Here is a 22,556-nt window from a genome sequence, read left to right on the forward strand (position 1 = left end):
TAACCACTAAAAACTGAAAAACCACCATGGTGTCCTTCAAAAAGACAAGTAAATATACAAAATGGTACATACATACCATAGAATATTATTCAGTGATAAAAAGAAATGCACTAATAATTCACAAAAAGAAATGGACGAAACTAAAATTCATATTGCTTAGTGAAAACAGCCAGTCTGTAAAAGCTAAATACTCTGAGTCCAATTATATGACATTTTGGAAAAGACAAAACTACAGAAAGAGTAGAAAGACTGATGGCTGCCACAGCTCCCAGGGAAGCAGAGTAAGAGATGAATAGGTAGAGCCTGGGGTATTTTAAGGGGACAAAACTATTCTAAATGATAGATACTGTAATGGTAGATACATGGCGTTATGCATTTATCAAAACTCAGAGCAGTACAACACTAAGTGAACAATAATGCAAACTACGGGAGGAAAAATTTTGTTTTTGTCCTTCTTCAAATATAGGATTCTGAAAAGAGATGGGAAGCATTATCGAGACATTGCATACTTAGGAGTAAGATTTCAAAAGGTTTTTTTTATGCTGTCCTAAGAACTTTATGCTGAATCTTGAGGATTACAGGGAGTCATTAAATGTTATGAGTGACATAAGATGATCTGTGTTTTGGAAAGATAACTCTTGGTAATGACCCTGATTAGAGGGTGAGACTTAAAACAAGAAATCCAGAAAACCCCTTAAGGAAGCTATGGAAATTATAACAACAACAGGCAATTTTTACTGTGCACTTTTTATGTACCAGTCACTTTATATGTGTTATCTCATTTACACCTTAGTAGGTCCTAGTATTATTATTACCACATTATTAAAGAGAAAATAAAGCACAGCAAAACTAAGCATTTCAAAGTTACATTAGCAAAGACACGGAGATAAGGAGCATAGCTCCATATAAGGAACTATAAATAGTTCAGAATTACAGTGGTTTGGGTATTTAAGGTTTACTGACAAGAGGAAATTAAAGGCTACAGCTAGATAAACACCTCCTATATTATGACAACAAAAATTCCTTTTTGACATATAAACTATAAGCACCATGTGCCTCTCCCATTTGTATCTTTTATTTCCTATGAAATATTGCACATTCACTTATTTGACATCGTTTACTAAGTACCTAGTATGTGTCACATTTTGTGTTTGGTTCTGTTTATACAATAATAACCTAAAGCACACTGGTCTATGTCATTATGGAACTAAGAACCAAAATTCATTTGCACCCTAAAACTTGAGCAGACTAAATCTGGGTCCGAACAATAAGTACATTCCAACACACCATTTTGTTATTTGGAAATATTCATTCACTTGCTTACTACTTCCACAAATGTTTAATAATAATGCACTATGTACCAAGTACTATTTTGGGTGCTAGGAATACAACAATAAAAAATACTAAGCTCCTTGACCTCACAGAACTAACATTCTAGTGGGAGGGAAAGGAAGTCAATAAACAAACAAATACATATTATATATTCTTAGAGTGGTAAAGCTATTTAAAAATTAAACAAGTAAGAGGACAGAGTGTTAGCAATGGTATTTATAGATAAGGTAGTTAGGAAGGGCCTCTCTGATGTGTGACCTCTGAGCAGAGTCTTACAGGAAGCAAAGGATATATAAAGGAAAATATTGAAAACCAAGTGGATATACATACCTGTCGTTTTATAATACTTATGTTCCCATTGATTAAAAGTTTTATCGTGTAGAGCAGAGATTTTATGTCACACATCCTTTCATTCATTCAGCAAGCATTTGCTTGATCTACTCCATACATGGCACAATAAAAAAGCAACCATTAGGAGGAAAATTGAAGGTTTTCATCCAAGATAGCCTAAAACCTGACTACATATTGAGGAAAAGATTACAGAAGGAATGCTGTATTCTTTCTTTCCCCACATTCCACTCCCCTCCTTATACAACAAATAGAAGAGCATCTGGCTATTATTAATTCATGGTATCCATATCTGTGCTTGTTAATCTTTATTAAATGTATCAGGATGTCCTCAAATTCACTCTACATGGCATCTATCTGGCTCCCCAATTTAGGAAATACGTTCATTATTCGTTTTACCTAAGACTGCCCAGTTGCACAAAGAAGTGTCTTGTGAGCGAGCAGTGTGGCATTCACTGAGTTCACAAAGAAGGTGAGAGAATACAGAATTTTAAGTCAAATTAAGAGAAGAAAACAAAAAGAGGAGGAAAATTAGGGCCAAAGAAACAAAATATATGCTTTTGATAAGCTAATTCAAATCATACACTATGTTGTTCATCCCACAGACTCCGGGAATCCCGTAAGGCGACCCTCTAAATTTTGGCCACATTCTCACCAAGGTCCCTTCACCAGACATTCCTGGAGCGAAAGTAGCGATCAAAGCCGGAGGACCGAGCCGACGAGAGACAGCCCCAATGAAAAGAAAGCAAAGGGATCCCGGCCAGAAGCCTGAGGCAAACGTGGCCAAAGCAAGGCCAGAGGAACGGGAGGTGGCCTATAACGAGTGCTTGCTGACCGGACGCAAACCGGGTCGGACAGCGAATCTTACCTTCACTGAGGTTCCGACCGGACAGATTCAGCTGGCCGCTCTTCCTTGCCGCCTTTAACAGCCCCTGGGGTACTGAGGCAGAGCAGTCTCTCCTTTCAGTTCTGAAACCCGTTCGGGTGTCCCGCTCCGTGCCCCGCTGAAGACGCGACATGGCTAATCTCCCGAGGCCGGCGGCGGATCCCCCCGCCGTGACGGTGAAAGACCGCGCCGCCGTGCGGCCCCGCCCCTGCCGGGGTCGCGCTCTGTGCGCCGGGCTCGCGGCCAGGCGCGGGGCTTTCTCTCTCGGAGGCGCGGCCCAGATGTCGTCACTCTCCGTGACTGGGGCTGGAGGACAGAGAAGCCTTTCCCGTTGCCGGTGCCGGCCTTGTGTCTTGGAAGTACTTAGCTCAAGTAAGTGTGTTTAACCGGCTAACGAAGGCCTGGCGGGTGTAATGTGTGTGCAGTGTTTCTGCGACTCCGTCTTTCTCCTCTGTGCTGTCGCCGCGGCCAGGGTGTCGGGAGAGAATAACCTTCTCTTCCTTCTCCTGGCCTGGACTGAACGTGGGCCTTGACTAAAACTCGAGACCTGGGCGCGGTCTGCAGCCGAGCTGGAACCCAGCCTGTGTTTGTCGCTGGTCTTGGTGGCGCCAGGCCTTCGCTCGGCATAGAAAATAAAACAGATTTCTTTTCTTCGGGACTAGACTCCGATTCCTCGAATTAGTGCACCTGGCTTGTTGTATTGAGTTTATAGCCCAGCCTCGGAGGTAGTGTGAGATGCAAGGTTTGGCAACAGGGAGGGAAGGGAAAAAATGCTTAATAAATGTTCTGATTACCGGACGGTTTAGGGAGACGAGTGGAGATGCGAGCTTTACTATAGCGAAAATGGCTTGGACTTTGGAGCCCCAGAGATAGGAGTTCGAATCCCAGCTGTTTCGGTATCCTACACAATATGTAACTTTAGGCAACCTACCCCTTTTAAAGCTCACTCCTTTTATTTTTTGTTAATTAATTTAGGGATAATTTATACCTCATTTAGTTTTTAAAATAATTTAGCGGGTCCTGACCTGTGTGGCTCAGGTCAGGCATGTTGGTCGCTTCTGCAAAGTGACAGGTGGCTTGTTGCCTTCCGGGTCAAGGCACAAGCCTAGGTTGCGGTTGGGTTCCGCGTGGGAGGGGCGACAGATGATGCTTCTCTCGCATATTGACGTTTCTCTCCCTCTTTCTCCTCCCATCCCCTCTCTCTAAAAATAAATAAAATCTTGAAAAAATAAAATACAGGGAACTAAAGTTCTAAATCTTGAACGTTTGGGAAGAAAGGGACTCCAGTTCAGAATAGGAAGTGAAAATTTTGTTAAGTCGGTTTTCCTGGAAAGTTAGTTTCTGTGTGAAGTGTACAGCTTTATTGATTCATTAAACAAATAATTAAGAATCATCATCTCTAGTAGTGTCCCGGGGCTAGACTTTTCTTTTAATGGAAGTGATTTTGTTTTAAAAAGCATCTACTGGGAAATATCCTCCTAAGCCCTTATCAACTCGGCTGGGGATCGGTAGGATATTTGAAAGGTACGATGACAGATTCTGCAGCACACACACTTGTGTCCGAGTCCTGGTTCTTGCTGCCTGTAAAATTAGGTTTTTAACCACCTCTCGGTTTTTGTTTGTTTGTTTGTTTTTGTTTTGTAGAGCCCTGTACACTAAAAAGGAACATCAGAAAAGTACCAGTAGTTATACTAACAAGCAAGAAAAGAGTAGATTTTAAAGCAAGGTCCATGGCAGTTTTTGCAAGGTCGCTAATGAGGTCCCCCCCTCCCAGTTTGCCTTGACAATGTTGATTATAGCCACCTTCCTTTGTCCTTACTGAGTGCCAGGATCATTGCTAATAATACCTCTTTTGCTATCTCTTCTTTAGCACAATGACCAATTTTGCAGATGAATAACCCAAGGCTAAAAGGGATTAAGAAACTTGCCTAAGGTCACAAGTTTCTGTAAGTTATATGACCAGAAATTTGAATGCAAATCTTTCTCGAAAACCTTTCTTATTAATCATGATTTGCCTGGTGGCTTTTATTCCATCACTTTCAACTTGCTTTTTATCCTGGATCTATTTTAAGGGACCTAGAATTATGTTTTAAAAGAGATTTATTTATTAGAGAAAACCCCTTTTCTCTCTTGTAGGATTTGACAGCTTACCTTTGGAGGATGAATTGTGTAAAGTTTTACAGTAGCTACCTCTCCTGCTATAATAAATTCTTAAACATTGTTTTAATAATGTGCAAGACTTCATTTGTTAATTTATTGTGTCTCTACTTGTTAAATACTATAATTAAACATTACTTATATTATGTTGAACCATTGTTGCATTTTGTGTGAGAAGTATAGTCTGGTTTAATGGGAAAGTACAGTGTGAAAGACTCAAGTGATTTACACTTTTGGTACATTACAATAGACATAAACTATGTAAAGATTTCTCGTAGTATGTACCCATAATACACTGTGTTGTACCCATGTAGCAAGTGCACATCAGGGTGAAAATTATTTCTTCATGCAGTTTGGAAAATTATGTGTGTATCTCAAATTGGTGGAAACCGAAACCTTATCAACTTGAATTGAGCTTCTTTATGAGAGAGTATATTTCTATATAACTATATTTATGGGAATTAGCTTTTTACATCAACTGTATTAGTTTAGGAAGAATGCATTATTAATTTTTAAAAAACTCAACTCTTTCAACATGAGCACTTAAGCAAAAGTAGTTGCTTATTTTTTAAAAACTGGATTAAAATAATTTGAAATGGATGTCTCCTCAACAGGAGATGGAGACTACTGCATAGCTACCTTTTGGCAACAGAATTTGTCTAGCTACAATTTATTCATTTTATTAAAGTAATGGAAGATTTCACTCTTCTAGTTGCTTTGCTAAATTAAAAATGAAAGTGAAAAACCAAAATACATTGAGCCTAAGAATTGCATCAGCCAAAAAATGCTGTTTTATTTCATAAGGGAAAATAAGACTATTATCAAAGTGAGTGTACCTTATCTCCACCATTAAAATTTAATAACATTTTCAAACTGGAATATACAGATCTTGTATCACAGACTCTACACTTGAAACCTATATAATCTTATTAAACAATGTCATCCCAGTAAATTTAATTTAAAAAAATTAATGACATTTCAAACATGGCTGTGTTATGAACATTGCCATATGTTAGATTTTTTTTGTTGTTAAAGCTGAAAGGCACAATTCATAAGATGGATTTATTGAGGCAAACTGGGAAATTGTGTTAAATGAAAATGGCATTAATTTGCAAAATTTTCAAGGATGTTTGTTTAAAAAACATCAAATAAGCAAAGTGAATTTGCAGGTATTTCTGGGAACTTTCTCTTTGTGTAAAGTAACAGATTTAGATTTAGCTTTGAGTTGCTATTTATCTTTCAGAATGTTGCCTTATCTGTGAGAACTATTTTATGATAAAGTTGTTTATTGAGTGAACATTTACTTTTTAATGCTGCCATTATTGATTATTCACATATTGCTTGGTAAATGTTTTGAGTTGAATTTTTTACATCCTCATATACCTATTACTCAAAGTTTTCTTTCTGTTTGTCTCTTACTCTATCAATGGGTTTCTTTAAATTATCAAAATTGAGACCAAGATTATGTTAGACACTGGCTCTTCATGTTTTAAATATTCAAATTTAAAGGTGTTTGTTATACATCTTTTAATTTCTTTAAAAAAATTCAGTTGGCAGTTTCACATTTGCCTTCCATTCAGGCCTATAACTGCCAACTTTTAAAGGTAGTAAAAACAAGATTCTATGTTATTTCTTTGAAGACAGTACATATGTTGCATTTTTAGTCATAGTTTCGAATGCGGCTTAGAATTGTAATTTGTTGTTATTGGAGTTGTTGCATTTTTTTTCTGATGGAGACAGTGCATTTTATTTTAAATTGTTCATTTGTATATTTTTGTTCTCAGTTCTTCTCTTTCTTGTTTTTCAATTATAAAGTGATGAGCTTGCTCTAGGACATTTTTTTTAAAGATTTTATTCATTTATTTTTAGAGAGGGGAAAGGAGGGGAAAAGAAAGGGAGAGAAACATCAATGTGTGGTTGCCTCTGGCCCCCTGCCACCCACTAGGGACCTGACCCACACCCCAGGCATGTGCCCTGCCTGGGAATCAACTGGCAACTCTTTGGTTCACAGGCCAGCACTCAATCCACTGAGTCACACCAGCCAGGGTAGGAGATTTAGTATTTGATTGAAATGTTGGGTGATATAATTCTCTCTACTTTCAGTACAAAAGAATTTTAGTCTACCAGCTTTAGGAAAATATTTGCATCTCCTCTTAAAAAAAGACTTTTACATACTAGTGTTTTTCATGGGAAGAAAGGTGGAACAACTACTTAAATACTAGTTTTCTTTAAATTCTAATTACTTTTAGTTTTCGTTTTTGGCTAATTTTCTTTTTATTGAAAAAAAGCTGAAATTGGGGTGAACAAAGCACTCTTGTTTATGTCTTTAAATTAAAACTATTGTATAGTTTATTGGTTTTTCTCTGATCAGCTGAAAATATTTCCCATTATTCCTAGTGATTCTTATTCCTAACCTTTAATGGCTGTTTTCTTGCTCATTTTTCAAAATTACTGTGTTCTGTGACCTAAAGTCTTAATTTTAATATTAATTGCATAGGATTTATGAATTTGTTTGCTTTGAAATGGTAAAGTAATACAGAGAGAAAATTAGGGTGCCAAATCCTAGAAGGTACTTCATAGTAGTATTCTGTCTCTGTTCTGAACACATAAAACCACTACCAAATAAATTTGTTTAAAAATTAAATTAAAATCCACTAATTTAAAAATGTGACTTTATGTAACCCTCTGCCAACAACTCCGTTGTATTGAATTCAGCTTACAACTTCATTTGCTCAATACTCCAAAAAAAGCTTGACATAAATGATTATATTGATACATGGCAAAAACTATTCTATATGAGGAAAGCTCCTCAATAGTTTTAATAAGACAAGATGTGGTCCCCAAGACATTATTTTTAGTGTCAGCTTATGTTGATAAGGGAGGAAAATGTGGATAATTTGATAGTTTATTGACAGTCACAATCAGATTTTTAATTTAACAATTTTGATACTCATATTTCAAATTGGAATATTTATACTCACAATTACAATTAATATAAGTGCCAGTTTAACTTTTCTACATCAGTTCTTTTTAATCCTTTAAAATATCACAATTATATAACTAGAAAGATACCATCATTGGGGTGTTGAAATACTTGTGAACATTTAAATACTTGGTCTCTACAATGCAAATCTGTGAACCCAGTTTGGTTTTTCATAGTCTTAAAGATTCATGTTTTGTACTCATCATTAAATTTATCTACAGCTAATATAGCTTTGATTTTTTTTTTCATTTTAGAGATGCTGACCTTTCTGCTTTTCTTTTAACTTCTTATTCCTAGAAAGTTGCCTTTGCACTATCTCTTCCCTACTTCAAAATTTTTATTTGATCAATGTCTTTGGTACACTCATGATTTAGACTGCAGTGTGAGCTAATTGTGGCTTGAAACTAACCTTAGTTCATAGTTTCAAATGACTGGGCTGGCAAATTAGGGAAAAGAAACATTATGGCCTTTAGATTTAGTGTGTGTCAGGAATTCATATTGTTCATATACTTAGGAATATTTTCCTTTGTTTTTCTGATCTGTGTGCTTTGGTCGTTTCCTAGTCTGTTGCTGAGACCTGCGTCACAGTACTTTTATTTAAGATTAATCAAATATATGTGTAGTTGTTTTGGGGTTTTTTTTTGGAAGTAAGAATAATACTCTTGCTCTGAAAATGTAGAAAATTGAAGCCTTTCTAGATAGAGTTTTCCATGAAACATTTGTGTTTTGTCAGAAAAAGAATGTTTTATTTAGCCATCCATGTATCTATGTATGCTGTTGGTAAGGTGCTGCTTTAGGATCAAAATGAATATGAAAATTTGAAATCTGTTTGTATCATGTTTCCATTGCAACAGACTCTTAAAGGAGATTGGGCATCTAATAATAGTATATTTCACATGTTTACTACCATTTAACAGTTTACAAAGTTTTTTTTTACATTTGACAATAATGCTCTAAGGTAAGATGAAAGTATTATTGTTATTTTTCATCCATTGAAAAAATGAAGTTGAACACAGATTTTGCTGTAATGGTATATACCATTTGTTGAGTGCCTATATGCTTGGCCATGTGCTAGGTGCTTCCTATCCATAATATTTGAAGTCTTGAACCCTTTAAATGGTATCATTATTCTCTACATTTTCTACATAAGTAGATTGGGGCTCACGTGGCTAATTATAGGCAGTACTTACTTAGCTGACAACATACATAGGAGAGTGGAATGGGAGACTTCTACTTTGGTACACTCATATAACTATACACTCATTTAACCTTTTACATTTATTACTTTATAATAAATTTTTACTATGCCACAAAAAGCCTATGTTAAAATACGGGGTCTTAAATAAGAACTTCTATTTATATATTTACTCTTCTGATTTATATTTTTCATGTGAATGATGAAGTAACATTAATCCAAGGTACTAGCCTACAGTAATGTTATAAAATGGAACCCAGTTGAGGTAACCATTCATTTGTAGGGTAATGTGTATCTTTACTAATCATTTGCATTAGTATTCTCACTTCAACCTCATAACAACTCAGTGGGGTAAGCATTATAGTTTCATTTTTCAGAGGAGGAAATTAAACCACAAAACAGTGAACCAAATGTCACAATTATTCCAATTGGTGATAAATTCCCTCAGTTTGATTTTAGACCTACATTCTTTTTCTTTTTTCTCTTTTAATTTTTATTTAAAAAAAAACTTTAATTGCAGTTTACCTTCAATATTATTTTGTATTAATTTCTGGTATACAACATAGTGGTTAGGCAATCATATCTCCCTAGTATTTTCCAGTACACACTGGCATCATACGTAGTTATTAAAATATTTTATTGGCTGTATTTTCCATGCTGCACTTTATATCCCTGTAACTACTTTGTAACTACCAATTTGTACTTTTAATCCCGTTACCCTTTTTGCCTAGTCTGGCAACCGTCAGTCTATGTATCTATGAATCTGTTTCTGTTTTGTTTGTTTATTTATATTGTTCTTTAGATTCCACATATAAGTGAAATCATGTGGTATTTTTCTCTGACTGACTTCACTTAGCATAATGCCCTCTAGGTCTATCCATGCTTTTCACAAATGGTATGATTTTGTTCTTTTTAAGGTATAGACCTCTATTCTTTATCAGTTGTAGTGCCTTTAGTTGTCTTGAGGATTAAAAAAACATTTTAAAAGCATTCAATTAATGTAGATTCTCTTGTTACTGAGTTGAGTATACTTTTGGTTTTTTACCAGTTTTATAAGACTCTTTAGAATTAATTTTATAGCAGAGGTGGAAAAGGAATTCAAATGGCGCAAATGTTTATTTTAACTCCTTGATTAGAAAAAAATTAATGTTAAAATGCTTGAAGCTGTTGACTGAAAGTAAAGATACATACAATGCTACTGGATTTTGTTCAGCTGATTTTTTTAAGGATTTTTTTTTTTTTTATTGTGAAGCCTTTTCTTAGTTGAAACGCCAAAAGAATCTTACATAGCATAAGGACTAATACTGAGTAGTCAGTATCTGGAGCTTCCTCATCCAAATATTTCTGTTGACTCCATTCAATCAAAAAAAAGCCAAACCTCTGTACAAATAGCTTGTTTTCCAAGTATATGCATTATAGCTGAGAATACTGTGCATATGGATATAGGCAATAATATCTTAATACTCAAACTACTACTTTTTTCTCTATGTTAATCATAAAAATAAGGCTTTCGAAAATGAGCACGTACAGATTTTTGCCTACAATTTCAAGATACTCAGATACGCTGTGCTGTCAATTTTAAAATGTGGGTCTAAAATCCCTGCTAATAATAGCCAATATAAGTTGAACAATATGAAACAAACATTTGAAAGTAAGCATTTGAAAGTAGACTTTTATTCTATCTCAGTGTGTGTGTTCATCTGTCCCCTGATGATAACTTATTCTTTAGTCTCTCCCCCTTTTTTTAGATGGAGCAGAAGAAAGGGTGGCATTGGATTTACAATTTTGATTTTAAAACAGATACTCGTATCTGTAGAATTATCAAATTTATCGAACTAGGAGTAGAATGGAAATACAATTATCTAACTTGTGAAGTTACAGGTACAAATTAAGATAGATCTGCTGATAAATTTTCTTTTAAGATTTTATTTGTTTTTAGAGAGAGGGGAAGGGAGGGAGAGACAAAGGGAGAGAAACATCAGTGTGTGGTTGCCTCTTGTGTGCCCCCTACCGGGACCTCGCCTACAACCCAGGCATGTGCCCTGACTGGGAATCAAACCAGGGGCCCTTTGGTTCACAGGCTGGCACTCAACCACTGAGCCACACCAGCCAGGGCTGCAGATGATTTTTTTTTTTTAAGTTACAGATTTGTAGGCAGTAATTTATTTCCTAGGGGTTTCTTACTGCTTTCTATAGCCAAATACGTTAAGAGTTTGTCTCAATCAAATTTTCCTGTAAATCAAACAAATGTATTCCTGTCCTCTTTCACCCACCCTTTGTTGAACAGATTATGTGAGACGTTTGTAAAGTTTCTAGCACATAGATGATACTCAAGTTTTTGTCAGATGCTGAGTTAATTCCAATATAGTATTGTTGGGCATTAGAAACACAAAGATTAATACATTGCCTTTTCTGTCCTCAAAAAGTGTGTTTGCTAGAGGGAAGGATCTGCTTAACAACTAATTTGATCACAAGCTTGCTGCTTTTGCAGATATGCAAGATTGTATCAGTTTGAAAGACTCCACCACCTTTTCCATTAGTGGGTAAGAAGGTGTTTAACAGTAATAGAAGTGACTTAACTTAGCCAACTAGGAACTTGGTGTCCAGCAAGCTCATTGATTCAATTGAATATGAAGGTGATTGGGGGATGGGGGTTGCCAAGAACCTGGAGGAGAATCCCCAAGTGATATCACGTGGCCGCTGCTAGGGTGTCTCCAAATCTTCACCCCCCGGTCCCTCCAGTTCAGGCAGCAAACGGGACTCCCTGCTAAATATCCAGACTTACTGGAGAGTCCTGAAGTCTGTCCCATCTAGGTCACCAGAACATGAAACAGGAAACATTGGTATTCAAGCTGCCTGTCACAACCAGAACCAATAAGTAGAGACAAGGATTGAATTTTGATGGGTGCTTTCTTCAGATGGCCAGTGATCTGAGAAGACAGTAGGTTATGTACCCTCATTTCAAGTCAGCCTTTTTTATAAGGAGAAGAAAGGGTAGATAAGGGGTTTGGGGGGAAAAAATTAATTGGATGAGTTGCAGTCTGGGGTGATTTTCCTAGTACTTCTTGATCCTATTGATCAGCAATTGTTTATCTGCTTCATGGGCATTCCCTTCCTAGAACACAACTGCACAAATACTGTCTCCTTGGCTTGCAGACCCTTTGGAGAACAAAGGTTGAATGTGGTCATGTATTTGAGTTCCTGGAATAACAGCTTTCCAAGAGTAATAATCACCTAGGCCTATCAACTATGAGTAAAATCTATAACTCTTGAGTTAGAGCTTTCCACATGCATTAATTACTTAAGCCTATCAACTAAGGCTAAAATTTTTAACTCTTGAGTGCCCTTATCACTTTTGGTGTCATATCAAAATAAAAATCATTGCCAAGTCTAACATCGAGGGCTTTTTTCCTATATTCTCTTCGGGAATTTTATGATTTCAGGTCCTTAATCCATTTTGAGTTACTTTTTGTGAGTGGTGTAATATAGTGATATAATTTCATTCTTTTATACATGAGATATTTTAGCAGCTTGAGATTAGAAAGATCTAAACTTGTTTGTTACAACAGAGGATTGACATTGTTTTTGAGGTTTTGCTTAAAGCATTATTTTCTAATATTCTTTGACAGACTTCTTGCAAGTATTAAGCACCAGTTTAAATTTTTCTTAGTATGCCGGTGGTGGTTCCCCACCAGTGAGCTTTAGGGTCCCATTATGGTGAGCCTGTAAGTTATTTTCTGTATTTCAAAAGCATGTCAGAAATTATGTACTATAAAATGTACATAGAAGCCAAATATAACTATATTTGACAAATATAACTATATTTGGCAAAAAGTATGACAATACTTTTTGCTTTGGATTACAAATAACATTAACTCTGGTAATATTTATCATTTAGCTATAACTGGAAGCCTGCCCTAACCCATTCCCAAAGATGAGCTATGATCCTTCCCTATACATATATTTTTCACATGATACTGACAGGTAGGATTGCCATTAAGTCTCTCTGAGAAGTAAGCTACAAAGCATTCATTCAAAAGGAATGGTCCTCCTACTTTTCTTCACACCTACTCCTACCCTCAGTGCCTTTCTCTCTCCTTTTTTATTTTTAGAGAGGGGGGGAAGGGAGGGAGATAGAGAAGCATCAATGTGTGGTTGCCTCTTGCATGTGCCCCTCACTAGGGCCCTGGCCTGCAAACCAGGCATGTGCCCTGACTGGGAATTGAACCAGCGACTCTTTGGTTTGCAAGCCAGCACTCAATCTACTGAGCTACAACCAGGCATGGTAAAGGCCTTTCTAATTTACTATTTCATCTGCTTGGCTTGTTCTTCTCCTAGAAACTCAAATGGCTCAGATAACACCATCTCCCCCATCTCCCATCCTGTTTTATTTTTATCACATTTCTCCCTTACATCTTTGTATCTAGTATGGGAAGTTTCCCACACTAGGCCTGATATTTTATGAGATCAGGGACAATGTCTGTGTTTTCGCTGCCATATTACCAAATGACTAGGAAAAATTCCTAGACTATAGCAGGTGCATAGTATTTGAAAGAATTTCCAAGTTTTTAAGCAGTGTCTTATGATTCTGGAGTTAAAGTGAATAAGACAGACATGATACTTGTCTCCAGATTCTATACTTCTTAGAGTCTTGCTTAATTGGAATCCTGAACAAATTTGAAGTGATTTAAAACTAGTATAGATTGGATATATTTGTTATTAGCTTTGAAATATTTGTTAATCGCTTTCAGCCATTTCATTTCTATGGAAAACAGACAATAGTATGCAAAACATTTAATTATTTAACCTACTTATTAGACCTAGAAGGATCTTCAGAATTATGATTCACCTCCTCAGTCAGCTCCTAACTAAAGTAATTTCTTAGCAGTGAAGTGAAATTTCCTCAAATCATGCTGAATAAATGACAGGGTAGTATTTTAAGCCAACCTTCTAGCTCTAAGTCCAGTATTTTTTTCTAGCCGCTTGGTGATTTGAAATAAAATATTCAAAAATAATCCATATTAGAATAAAAAATTTCTGCTTTGTTTCTTCCTATAGAAGCATCATCTATCTGTATGTTCAATAAGTTATTATACATAAAACTGACTTATGATTATTTAAAAGATTTTATCTTATCACAAGACTATCTTTTTGGTTTCAATGTGTAATTATGAAATATGTCAAACATACAAAAAAGTGTAGAGTAATATAAAAGATTTTTGTGTATCTACCACAGAGAATAAAAAGATGTTAACGTTTTTAAAAATGCATGAATCTTGCCCTTGTGTTATTTGTCCTTTTACCATAGAACATTGTAGTGTGCATGTTGGCACATAGTAGGCACTCCTACTAAGAATTGAACTTGTCTGTCATATGGCAAAACTAGAACAATTTAGTAACAACTTTTGTGTACTTTATTCAAGGGGAACAATGTGTGGATTGGGGAGTATATTGCTTCACAAGCAGTAGGGCATTCTTCCCAAAGGCATTTGAACAAGAGTGAGTTTTAGGCCATTAGTAAAGGCCATGTGGAAATGTTATGATTTGCCAGGAGGTAGGGGATTTTCTTCTTAGGCTTTAGCAGGTCTTATTTGCTAAGACAGCAATTTTCAACGTGTATGCCTCAAAAAATTTTAAAACATACATTATCTGAATACTTAGGGGCACTGACCTCTTTTCCCTTAGATTGTCAAATTAAAAAAGTGACAGTCAATACAATAGCCATCTGGTGTGAATGGATCAAATTTACACTTTTTTTTGCCTAATCAGCTTTTTTTTTTTTTTTTTTGGTTTGCCACAGAATTTTAGTGATTAGTTTATGTGTGCCGTGAGATGAAAAAGGTTGAAATTTACTGTTCTAGGTTAAGGTAAGCCCCCTAAAGTTTATTTGGAGGATTTTGATTGGTGGTTTCCTTAACAGGTGTTTGCCTGGAAATATAGGCTGATGGATTTAGATTTCTGATGTGGCAGGGCCACTGGGGCAACTTCCATTTTGTAGGACCCCATGCACAAATTAATTTTATCAAATTGTTAAGAATCTGTAATTGACAGTTATGTATATCATTTTCAAAATGAGAAAATAAATTGGACATTTTTTATATTCATAGATACATACTATGACTGATATACAGTTAGTTGTAATTTATAATTTTGCTAAGGCTTACATTCACCAACTCATCCTTCTTTTGTATAAGAGCTAGCAGGAGTGACTTAGCTAATAAGTAACTAGCCAGTTGGCTCTACATCATATTTCAGTAATTTAGTGTTCTGATCTCTCACAAATTATACTCTCTTGACTATACTAATCCATAACAGCATTTCCTAATGAAAATATTCCATAAGGCCTCAGGTTTTGGCCTCCAAGAATATTCAAGATCAGATAAATTATTTAACAATTCACATGGAATAAGTGGCTCTGTATTAAGGCATTTTATGCATGTGGTCAACACATTTCTTAGGCATTAATTATGTGACAGACATGATACTAGGTCCTAAACTGACCCAGAAAATTCATGGGTTTGTGGGTAAGGAGGGATACATGTCAATTATGAGGTCTGTCCAGAGGTATTCAGCCATGTAATATGAATAGAGATATTCATTGAAGATACAATATGATACATAGGACAATCAGTCCCCTTCAAACTAGACACCTTAGGAACTCACACAGTTCTCTCAGTTGCTATCAGCAGCTCCATTGTATTTTCCTGAATCAAAAGTCTGAAATCTCCATTTCAAAGGTGATTTTATGTTTGGGAAAAGCCAGAAGTTGCAGGTTGGAAAAGCTGGACTGTAGTAGGGCTGAATCTCCTGAGTGATTTGATGTTTCACCAAAAAATTCTACATGAGACCATGATGCATGAGTGGACGTTGTCTTGATGAAGCTGCCAATCACCAATTGCCCTTAGCTATAGGCGTCTGAATCATCCAAATGGTTTCTGTGAAGGAATGTTCAACCTTAACGCAAAACGTGATGCATATTTGTTGCTCTACTCAGTCATTTTGAATGTGTTGGTCACGCAGTACACATACACCTGTTCACTCAAGGGGGACTACTGCCCCCACTGTCTTGTACAGAGAAGTTCTCATTATTCCCACACGGTCATTCCAGTCCACTCTCCTTGGCTGCAAGGTTAGATCGGTGTTAGGCAAACCCTTCTCAATATTAACAATGGTTGGACTTTTTCCAGACAGATCTGGAATATAACAAGTTGCATGTATTGCTAGTTGTTAAGCAACTGCTTGCACAAGTTGTGGCAGTAATGGAAGAAAGGCCCTACACAAGATGGCAGTTAGATAAAATGAGGGAAGTCATTAATAACTTGTGTAAAGACACAGTGACATGAAAGATTTTGTCAAGTTTGGGGAACTGCAAGTCATTGAGTAACACTGGATGAAAGTAAAATAATTTAGATAAGGTTGAAAAATTAGGCAAGGACCTTTTTATAGTCAAAAGCTTCAAAAAGTTTTAAGCAAGAATGTGTATGTAAAGCAAGTTTTTCTGCAGTGTTCATATTTTATACTTGAATATATGTAGGTACAGTACAATGTGCTTTCAAATAGTCAACTTGTGAAATAATAGTAGCTTATAAAGCACTGGGAAGTGTAACATTAAAAAAGATATTTTTGAAGGTTTACTGACAAAGCAAATTATAAAATTTATTGTTACCAGAATGTATGTAAAGATTAAGAAAATTTTAAACGGTGAGGAGGAAAATCTTGGTAGCTAGGTTGGAAATTTCGTTAGTTACTACACAGATCTGTAGGTGATTCTTTGTATAAAAAATATCTTGGGCATTTTTAATAGGAATGGTTACTAAAACGAACTTTTTTTTTTGCAGGGTTGTAAATATTGCCTTTTTAAAAAAGTGATCTTCCATTTGTCTTTTCAAAAAAACAAAAAACAGAAACAGAAAAACGCTGTAGTGAAAACGGGATGACGTCTTTTCCAGGACCGCTGAGTCTCCCGGTCCTAGTTGCGGGCGAGTTTAGCTAGGCCTGCGCGGGGCGGAGCCGGCGCTTACGCGCCAGTCACCGCAAGGCCTTGTGGGTAGCTCGGCCCACGAGTGAGGAGTTGAAGGCGGGGTGTGGGTGGCCGTTTGTTTTCTCGTGGTCTCCAGTTCGCACGCGCACTCTCTCTCTCCCTCACCCTCAGCGAGCGGAGGGGTGGAGAAACGGCGCTGGAGGCAGCAGCAGCTTTAAAGTTGGACACCGTCTTGTCTCCTCTCTCGCGAACCGGTTCTCTTTCCCCTCCCTCTTACTGTCTGTTGTGTGTTTTGATGTGTTAAAGCAGGAGCGAGATCGCGAGCAGCGCCATGAGCAATACTACCGTCGTCCCCAGCACTGCGGGCCCAGGCCCCAGCGGCGGGCCGGGTGGCGGAGGCGGCGGCGTCGGAGGTGGCGGCACCGAGGTAATCCAGGTGACTAATGTCTCCCCGAGCGCTAGCTCTGAGCAGATGCGGACCCTCTTCGGTTTCCTAGGCAAGATCGACGAACTTCGCCTCTTCCCGCCGGAGTGAGTATCGTCCACCATCATTTCTGCTAACTACGCCCCAACCCCGGGCCTAACCACAGCATTTCCTAGGCCTTTGCTGCTTTAGTGAGGCTGGCTGTTGCATTTACTTCGGAAAGAATCTGTATTTTAGGCCTACTGATAACAGAGGCAGGGGCAGGGTTTTGGGGATTTGGAGACGCTCTTAATCGCAGACTTTTCTTCCCCCTTTAAATCATGCCAACGTGGTCGTTCCTCGGGCAATGAAAGTAACACAACTGCATCTTATGTGTTTTGGTTAATTAAATGTTTCTGAGTTCTTTGGAAAGAAACAAAATTGTTCGTTCCAATGTAAATTTATTATTGAACTTCCTAGGTGGTGGTTCACTTATTGCTAAGTATTGCTGTTCCGTGATCTTGTCCTAGAGAATACAGAGTTAATGCTGTTTGACAGACAATAAATTCAGTGAACCAGAGTACTTAATTTTAATGACAAAAACGACTTATAGCTGAAAGCTAGAGTTAATGGTTGTTTAAATAATGTATGTATTTATGATATTTTAGTTACAAACTTTTAATTTAGAGTATGGCTTTTTGTTTTTACTTTGTCCCACATTTTATTTTAATCTCATAAATATTAAATGGTTGAATTGTAAAGGAGTAGTTTAAAGAAGCTATGAAGTTAGATAAGATGATAAAGAGTAGAACAAACATTAGGAATGAAACAATCATGCCTTCTTTCAGAAGAGTGAAAATTCAAATGTTACTGCCAGTATATTCTCCCATCCCCCTTAGTTTTATGTTGCCACTTAAGTACTAAACAGGAAATAGCGATCTGCTGCTTTGGTGGATGCAATAAATCATTACTCTATGTACTACATTGGTATGCCAATATAATTAGTAGAAGTTGACTGTATTTTATCACCATCTGAAATACTTTTAAACGATTCTTAGTGGTTTCAAATTGTATGTTTAATTTTTAGGGGAATATACATGGGGAGAGACGTTTTTTAATTATTTGCATGAAGTGTACAGTTCTGGGAACATGTATTTATAGTAGTTATTTTGAATGGAAACTTGATTTGTTTTGGTAATGAATGACAAATAGCTTTCATAATATGAACATACAGAACTAGTTGTTTTGCTGTTACTTTTCCTCATAACATACCCTTATTAAACTGTTAATAAAATCAATAAACAGTAAATGGCAGGAAATGGCAACACATTTGATTATAGTAATCATGTGGTTCAAAGTATTTGAGACACTGGAATTATTTACAAAATAGTTCTTTCCAGTTCCAGAAGTTAATTAAGAATTTAGTTACAGTTGCTGATCTTGAAGGGCTTTGTTTATTTTGAAGATTGCTCTTTTTGTAATTCATTGTTTAAAAAGATGAAAAAGAGATGTAGGCAGCTTTCTGGCTCATCTTTTCCCATCGTGGCTTTTATGCTTTATAATTAAAGGAGTAGTTTCATCATGTAACCAGGATAGTTTATGTGTACCAGATAGCATGGTCTGGGGGTACTGTACATTAAGAGGACTTACTTTTTCCTGTATTGGAAGGAGTTAACGTATTGACACGTTTTTGCCCTTTGGCTCCTTCATATATGTTCCCATATATACAGACTATTTTATTTTCTCTACTGAAAATGTACAAAGTTACGATATGGTAGATACTGTATTACTTTAGTGGTCTTCCTGAATTGAAGAGTACTTATGTAGATGTCTGCTTTTGCTAAACTTAAACTCAGTAGCTAATCTGACCTGCACAATTTGGAAACACTTTATTGACATTTACTTTAAGCTTGTTACAGTTTTCAATAGCTTGCTGGTGATGTGCTGTGGAGTCTCAGTAGTCCAAAAGGATTCATCATTTCAGAACTTGGCACTTAAAACCCCGGCTGGTGTAGCTCAGTGGATTGAGCGCGGGCTGGGAACCAAAGTGTCCCAGGTTCGATTCCCAGCCAGGTACATTCCTGGGTTGCAGGCCATAACTAACCCCCAGCAACCACACATTGATGTCTGTCTGTCTCTCTCTCTCTCTCTCTCTCTCTCTCTCTCTCTCTCTCCCTCCATCTCCCTTCCCTCTCTAAAAGTAAATAAATAAATAAATACTTGGCACTTAAAGATTGAATGGCTTGGTTTACATAAAATTATGACTTGTAAACACATTTGGCCATGATTTTTTTATGGTGTGTATTTTTTTTTCTCCCCTGAATGCATTCATATGCACCTGGAACTCGGTTGTTGTAGATGTGGCCACAACATGCTTATTTCATTTTATTGCCGGAATGCCACCTAATCAGGGAATTGTTTGCTGATCACCCTATATAAAACTACAGCATCCCTACTCCTTACTCAATTTCACTGCATTGTTTTTCTCTATAGCACCAATCAACAAGTTAACTCTTCCTCTTCAGGAATATAAGGCCCTTGGGGTCTTCAGTATTAGGAGAGTAGCATTTTTTAATGTACATATATGACTGAGCCCCTGCCCAGAGGGGTGAGAGGTGAGAATCCTGTGGGATCTGTATATTGGCAAACATTTTAGTAACAGCCTCCTCAAGAAGGTTGCTCTCTTTGTTTCATTATTGAATCCATCTATTTCTTGGTGCTTTTAAACCAGAAGATGCTGTCCTGTAATTTTACCCAGTGATTAAACTGTCTTCACAACAAATAATATTCTAAGCCTCACTCTTCAGTATGATAAGCCCTGCAGCCATTGAAAGTATCCATCAATGTTTCCCCCATTTGTTTTCTTTTTAAAAGAAAAAGTTACTTTAATTCTAGTTCCTAAAATGCTTCTTGGAAATTCAGCATTGTTTGTTTGTCTATTATGTGCTAGATGCTTTTCTATTTTATCTTATTCAGTCCTCACAAATCCAAAGGGAGAAGGTATCTTACCAATTTTACAAATGAGTAAACAGAATTTCTTGTAGGTTGTTTTGTACACCCAAGGCACTCTACCAATGTCAGACCTATTATTTGGAACTTCAATGTTCTGATTGTCCTTTATCGCTTGATCATGATTTTCTTTTCTTTTTTAAGAGGAAGTTAAGAGTCACATGACTGATAGTGTTGCATGTCAAATTGGATATAATTGGATTTGTTTGTTTGTTTGTTTGTTTGTTTGTTTTTAGAGGGGGGAGGAAGGAGAAGGAGAGGGAAGGAAACATCCATAGGTTGCCTTTGAATGCTCCCAACTGGGATCTGGCCCACAACCCAGGCCCCCCAACCCGGGCGTATGCCCTGACTAGGGAATAGAACTGGTGACCTTTTGGTTTGCAGGCTGGCAGGCTAGCACTCAATCTACTGAGCCATAGCAGCCAGGGCAATCATGGGTTTTTTTTTTTTGTTTTTTTTTTTAGACCAGCAATTGTGAGTGGAATTACTTTTTTTACAGTTAGTTGGTATTCTTCAAGTGTTTGGTTTTAGTGGGATTTCATGATGGGAAATATAACTGAAGTGTTGATAGGATAATAATCCCAGGAAAGCATATACCAAAGTTATATAGTAAAGGCTACTGTGACGCTGCAGGTAAACTTAAATTTATTATTTAAATAAAAAATTATTTTAGTGATAAAAATAGATTCTTCAATCATCAAATAATTAACTTAGTATTGTTAGGTAAGGAAGAGAACTTAGTTTACCTTGAAATTTTTTTAAGCAGCATTTTCCTGTATTTCTTCGAAACTGACAACACAGTGAAGGAGAGGGCATGTAAGGTCAACAGGGTCAAGTTTTCTGGCAAATGTTACCATTCTCACATACCTGCTCTTTGGGGTATCTTAGTGATTTTGTTTATAAGCTCAAAGTTCTCTGCTCAGAAATGTTTTAGCACAGTATTAAGGTGGAAGGTGAAAGTGTGGTGTCAGTTGCCTAAATTAGAAGTTCCCATACCAGTGGACAAAAATATTAACTACACATCTTGTAAAAGAATCAGAGCCCCTCTATAAAAGGGATTCTAAGATTCAGTGGCCTTGATGAAAAACAGATCAGAATTTTCTATATACATCCTAGAAGATTCTCAAGCCTTAGGAGGACACTTGAAGAAACATTAGACACAGTACTACCACTTTACGTAAAGGGCAGAGCATCACACAGAGCCCACTTTTTCATATCTTCTCCCTTAGTTCTTTTCACTGCCCTGCCTCATTTATATTCTTAAACATAAGGTGTAAAGACAACTACATCATTTTAGAGGTACTCCTTGCGCAGAATACAGTATGAATGTTAAATTCAAGCATCCATTTTCTATCTTATTAACATTTCTCTTACTAATTAATTTTAACTGAGAAATTGTAAGAATATAATTACAGGGTCACATAGCAGTGGTTTTAAAGATGACCATATGAAGTGGGAAGAGATGAGGATTATTTGCCTTTCTCAGTTTTCTTACTGTGACTGTCTTTTCCATGGTATTTAAATTATTCATATTTTACCTCATCACCACTTGCAGGTTTGGTACAGCCCAGGTAATAATGGTAGCATTCCTATGATGAATGGGTAGAAAAAAATATTAATCATTTTAGCATTGCCAAGTAAGTGGAAATACATTGTAAGCATGTAGACAGTACTTTCTAATTTCTTCTTAAAGAACTGTTCATCTTCATGTTCTTCAAGAACCTAAACTTGATAGCCATTTTTTTTTCCTTTTAGTTAAATGACATAGTGTTGAAGAGATAGATGGTAGAGGTCCTTTTTTTTTTTTTTTTTTTTTTTAAGAAATTTAAGTGTGTAGGACTTCCCAAGGCATTATGTTAGGTGTTAAGACTATCAAATAATAGCATTTAAAGTGCTTTTTAACTTAGTATTAGAAATGTGGATGTCAGAAGGGAATACAAAGTGCTATATATAGTTTTAGTACTAAAATTGGAATTGCATTCCACTACTCTGGGTGTCATTAAATTTTCCACCAATAGTTTTTTGCATTAAAAATCATTGTTATATCTACATTAAAAAATACTGTATCCTTTCAAAAACATTAGCAGTGAACCTTTATAGTAAAATGGCTTAAGTTGCATGTCCATATATTGTCAACTTTACTTTGAACCTAGATTGGGATATGTGTTTAGTATCTAAGGGTGATGCTTTTAGGTAAATTTGTAAATTCTAACAGGTTTAAGATCTGAGGTTAATAGCTTTGTGTTAGTCTTCATTATAAGT

General features: G+C 36.5%; 2 protein-coding genes across 17 annotated transcripts in view; one reads left to right on the forward strand and one right to left on the reverse strand.

Moving 5' to 3' along the window:
- LRRC40 (leucine rich repeat containing 40) overlaps window positions 1–2,765 on the reverse strand; it is a 46,237-nt gene extending 43,472 nt beyond the window's left edge. For 2 of the 3 annotated variants that reach the window (XM_036026273.1, XM_036026272.1), the window contains exon 1: window positions 2,549–2,749. In XM_036026273.1, coding sequence (XP_035882166.1) covers window positions 2,549–2,699 — 151 coding nt within the window. In that variant the 5' untranslated portion in view covers window positions 2,700–2,749. Of the gene's footprint in view, window positions 1–2,548 lie in introns of all 3 variants that reach the window. The other variant, XM_028512534.2, reaches the window with a different exon arrangement.
- A 26-nt stretch (window positions 2,766–2,791) lies between these two features.
- SRSF11 (serine and arginine rich splicing factor 11) overlaps window positions 2,792–22,556 on the forward strand; it is a 49,594-nt gene continuing 29,829 nt past the window's right edge. For 2 of the 14 annotated variants that reach the window (XM_028511791.2, XM_036026276.1), the window contains exons 1-2: window positions 2,850–2,938; window positions 17,189–17,413. In XM_028511791.2, coding sequence (XP_028367592.1) covers window positions 17,214–17,413 — 200 coding nt within the window. In that variant the 5' untranslated portion in view covers window positions 2,850–2,938; window positions 17,189–17,213. Of the gene's footprint in view, window positions 2,939–16,982; window positions 17,414–22,556 lie in introns of those variants that run through there. The other 12 variants (XM_036026274.1, XM_028511792.2, XM_036026278.1 and 9 more) reach the window with 10 other exon arrangements.

This window comes from Phyllostomus discolor, chromosome 5, assembly GCF_004126475.2.
Source record: "Phyllostomus discolor isolate MPI-MPIP mPhyDis1 chromosome 5, mPhyDis1.pri.v3, whole genome shotgun sequence".
Lineage (NCBI taxonomy): Eukaryota > Metazoa > Chordata > Mammalia > Chiroptera > Phyllostomidae > Phyllostomus > Phyllostomus discolor.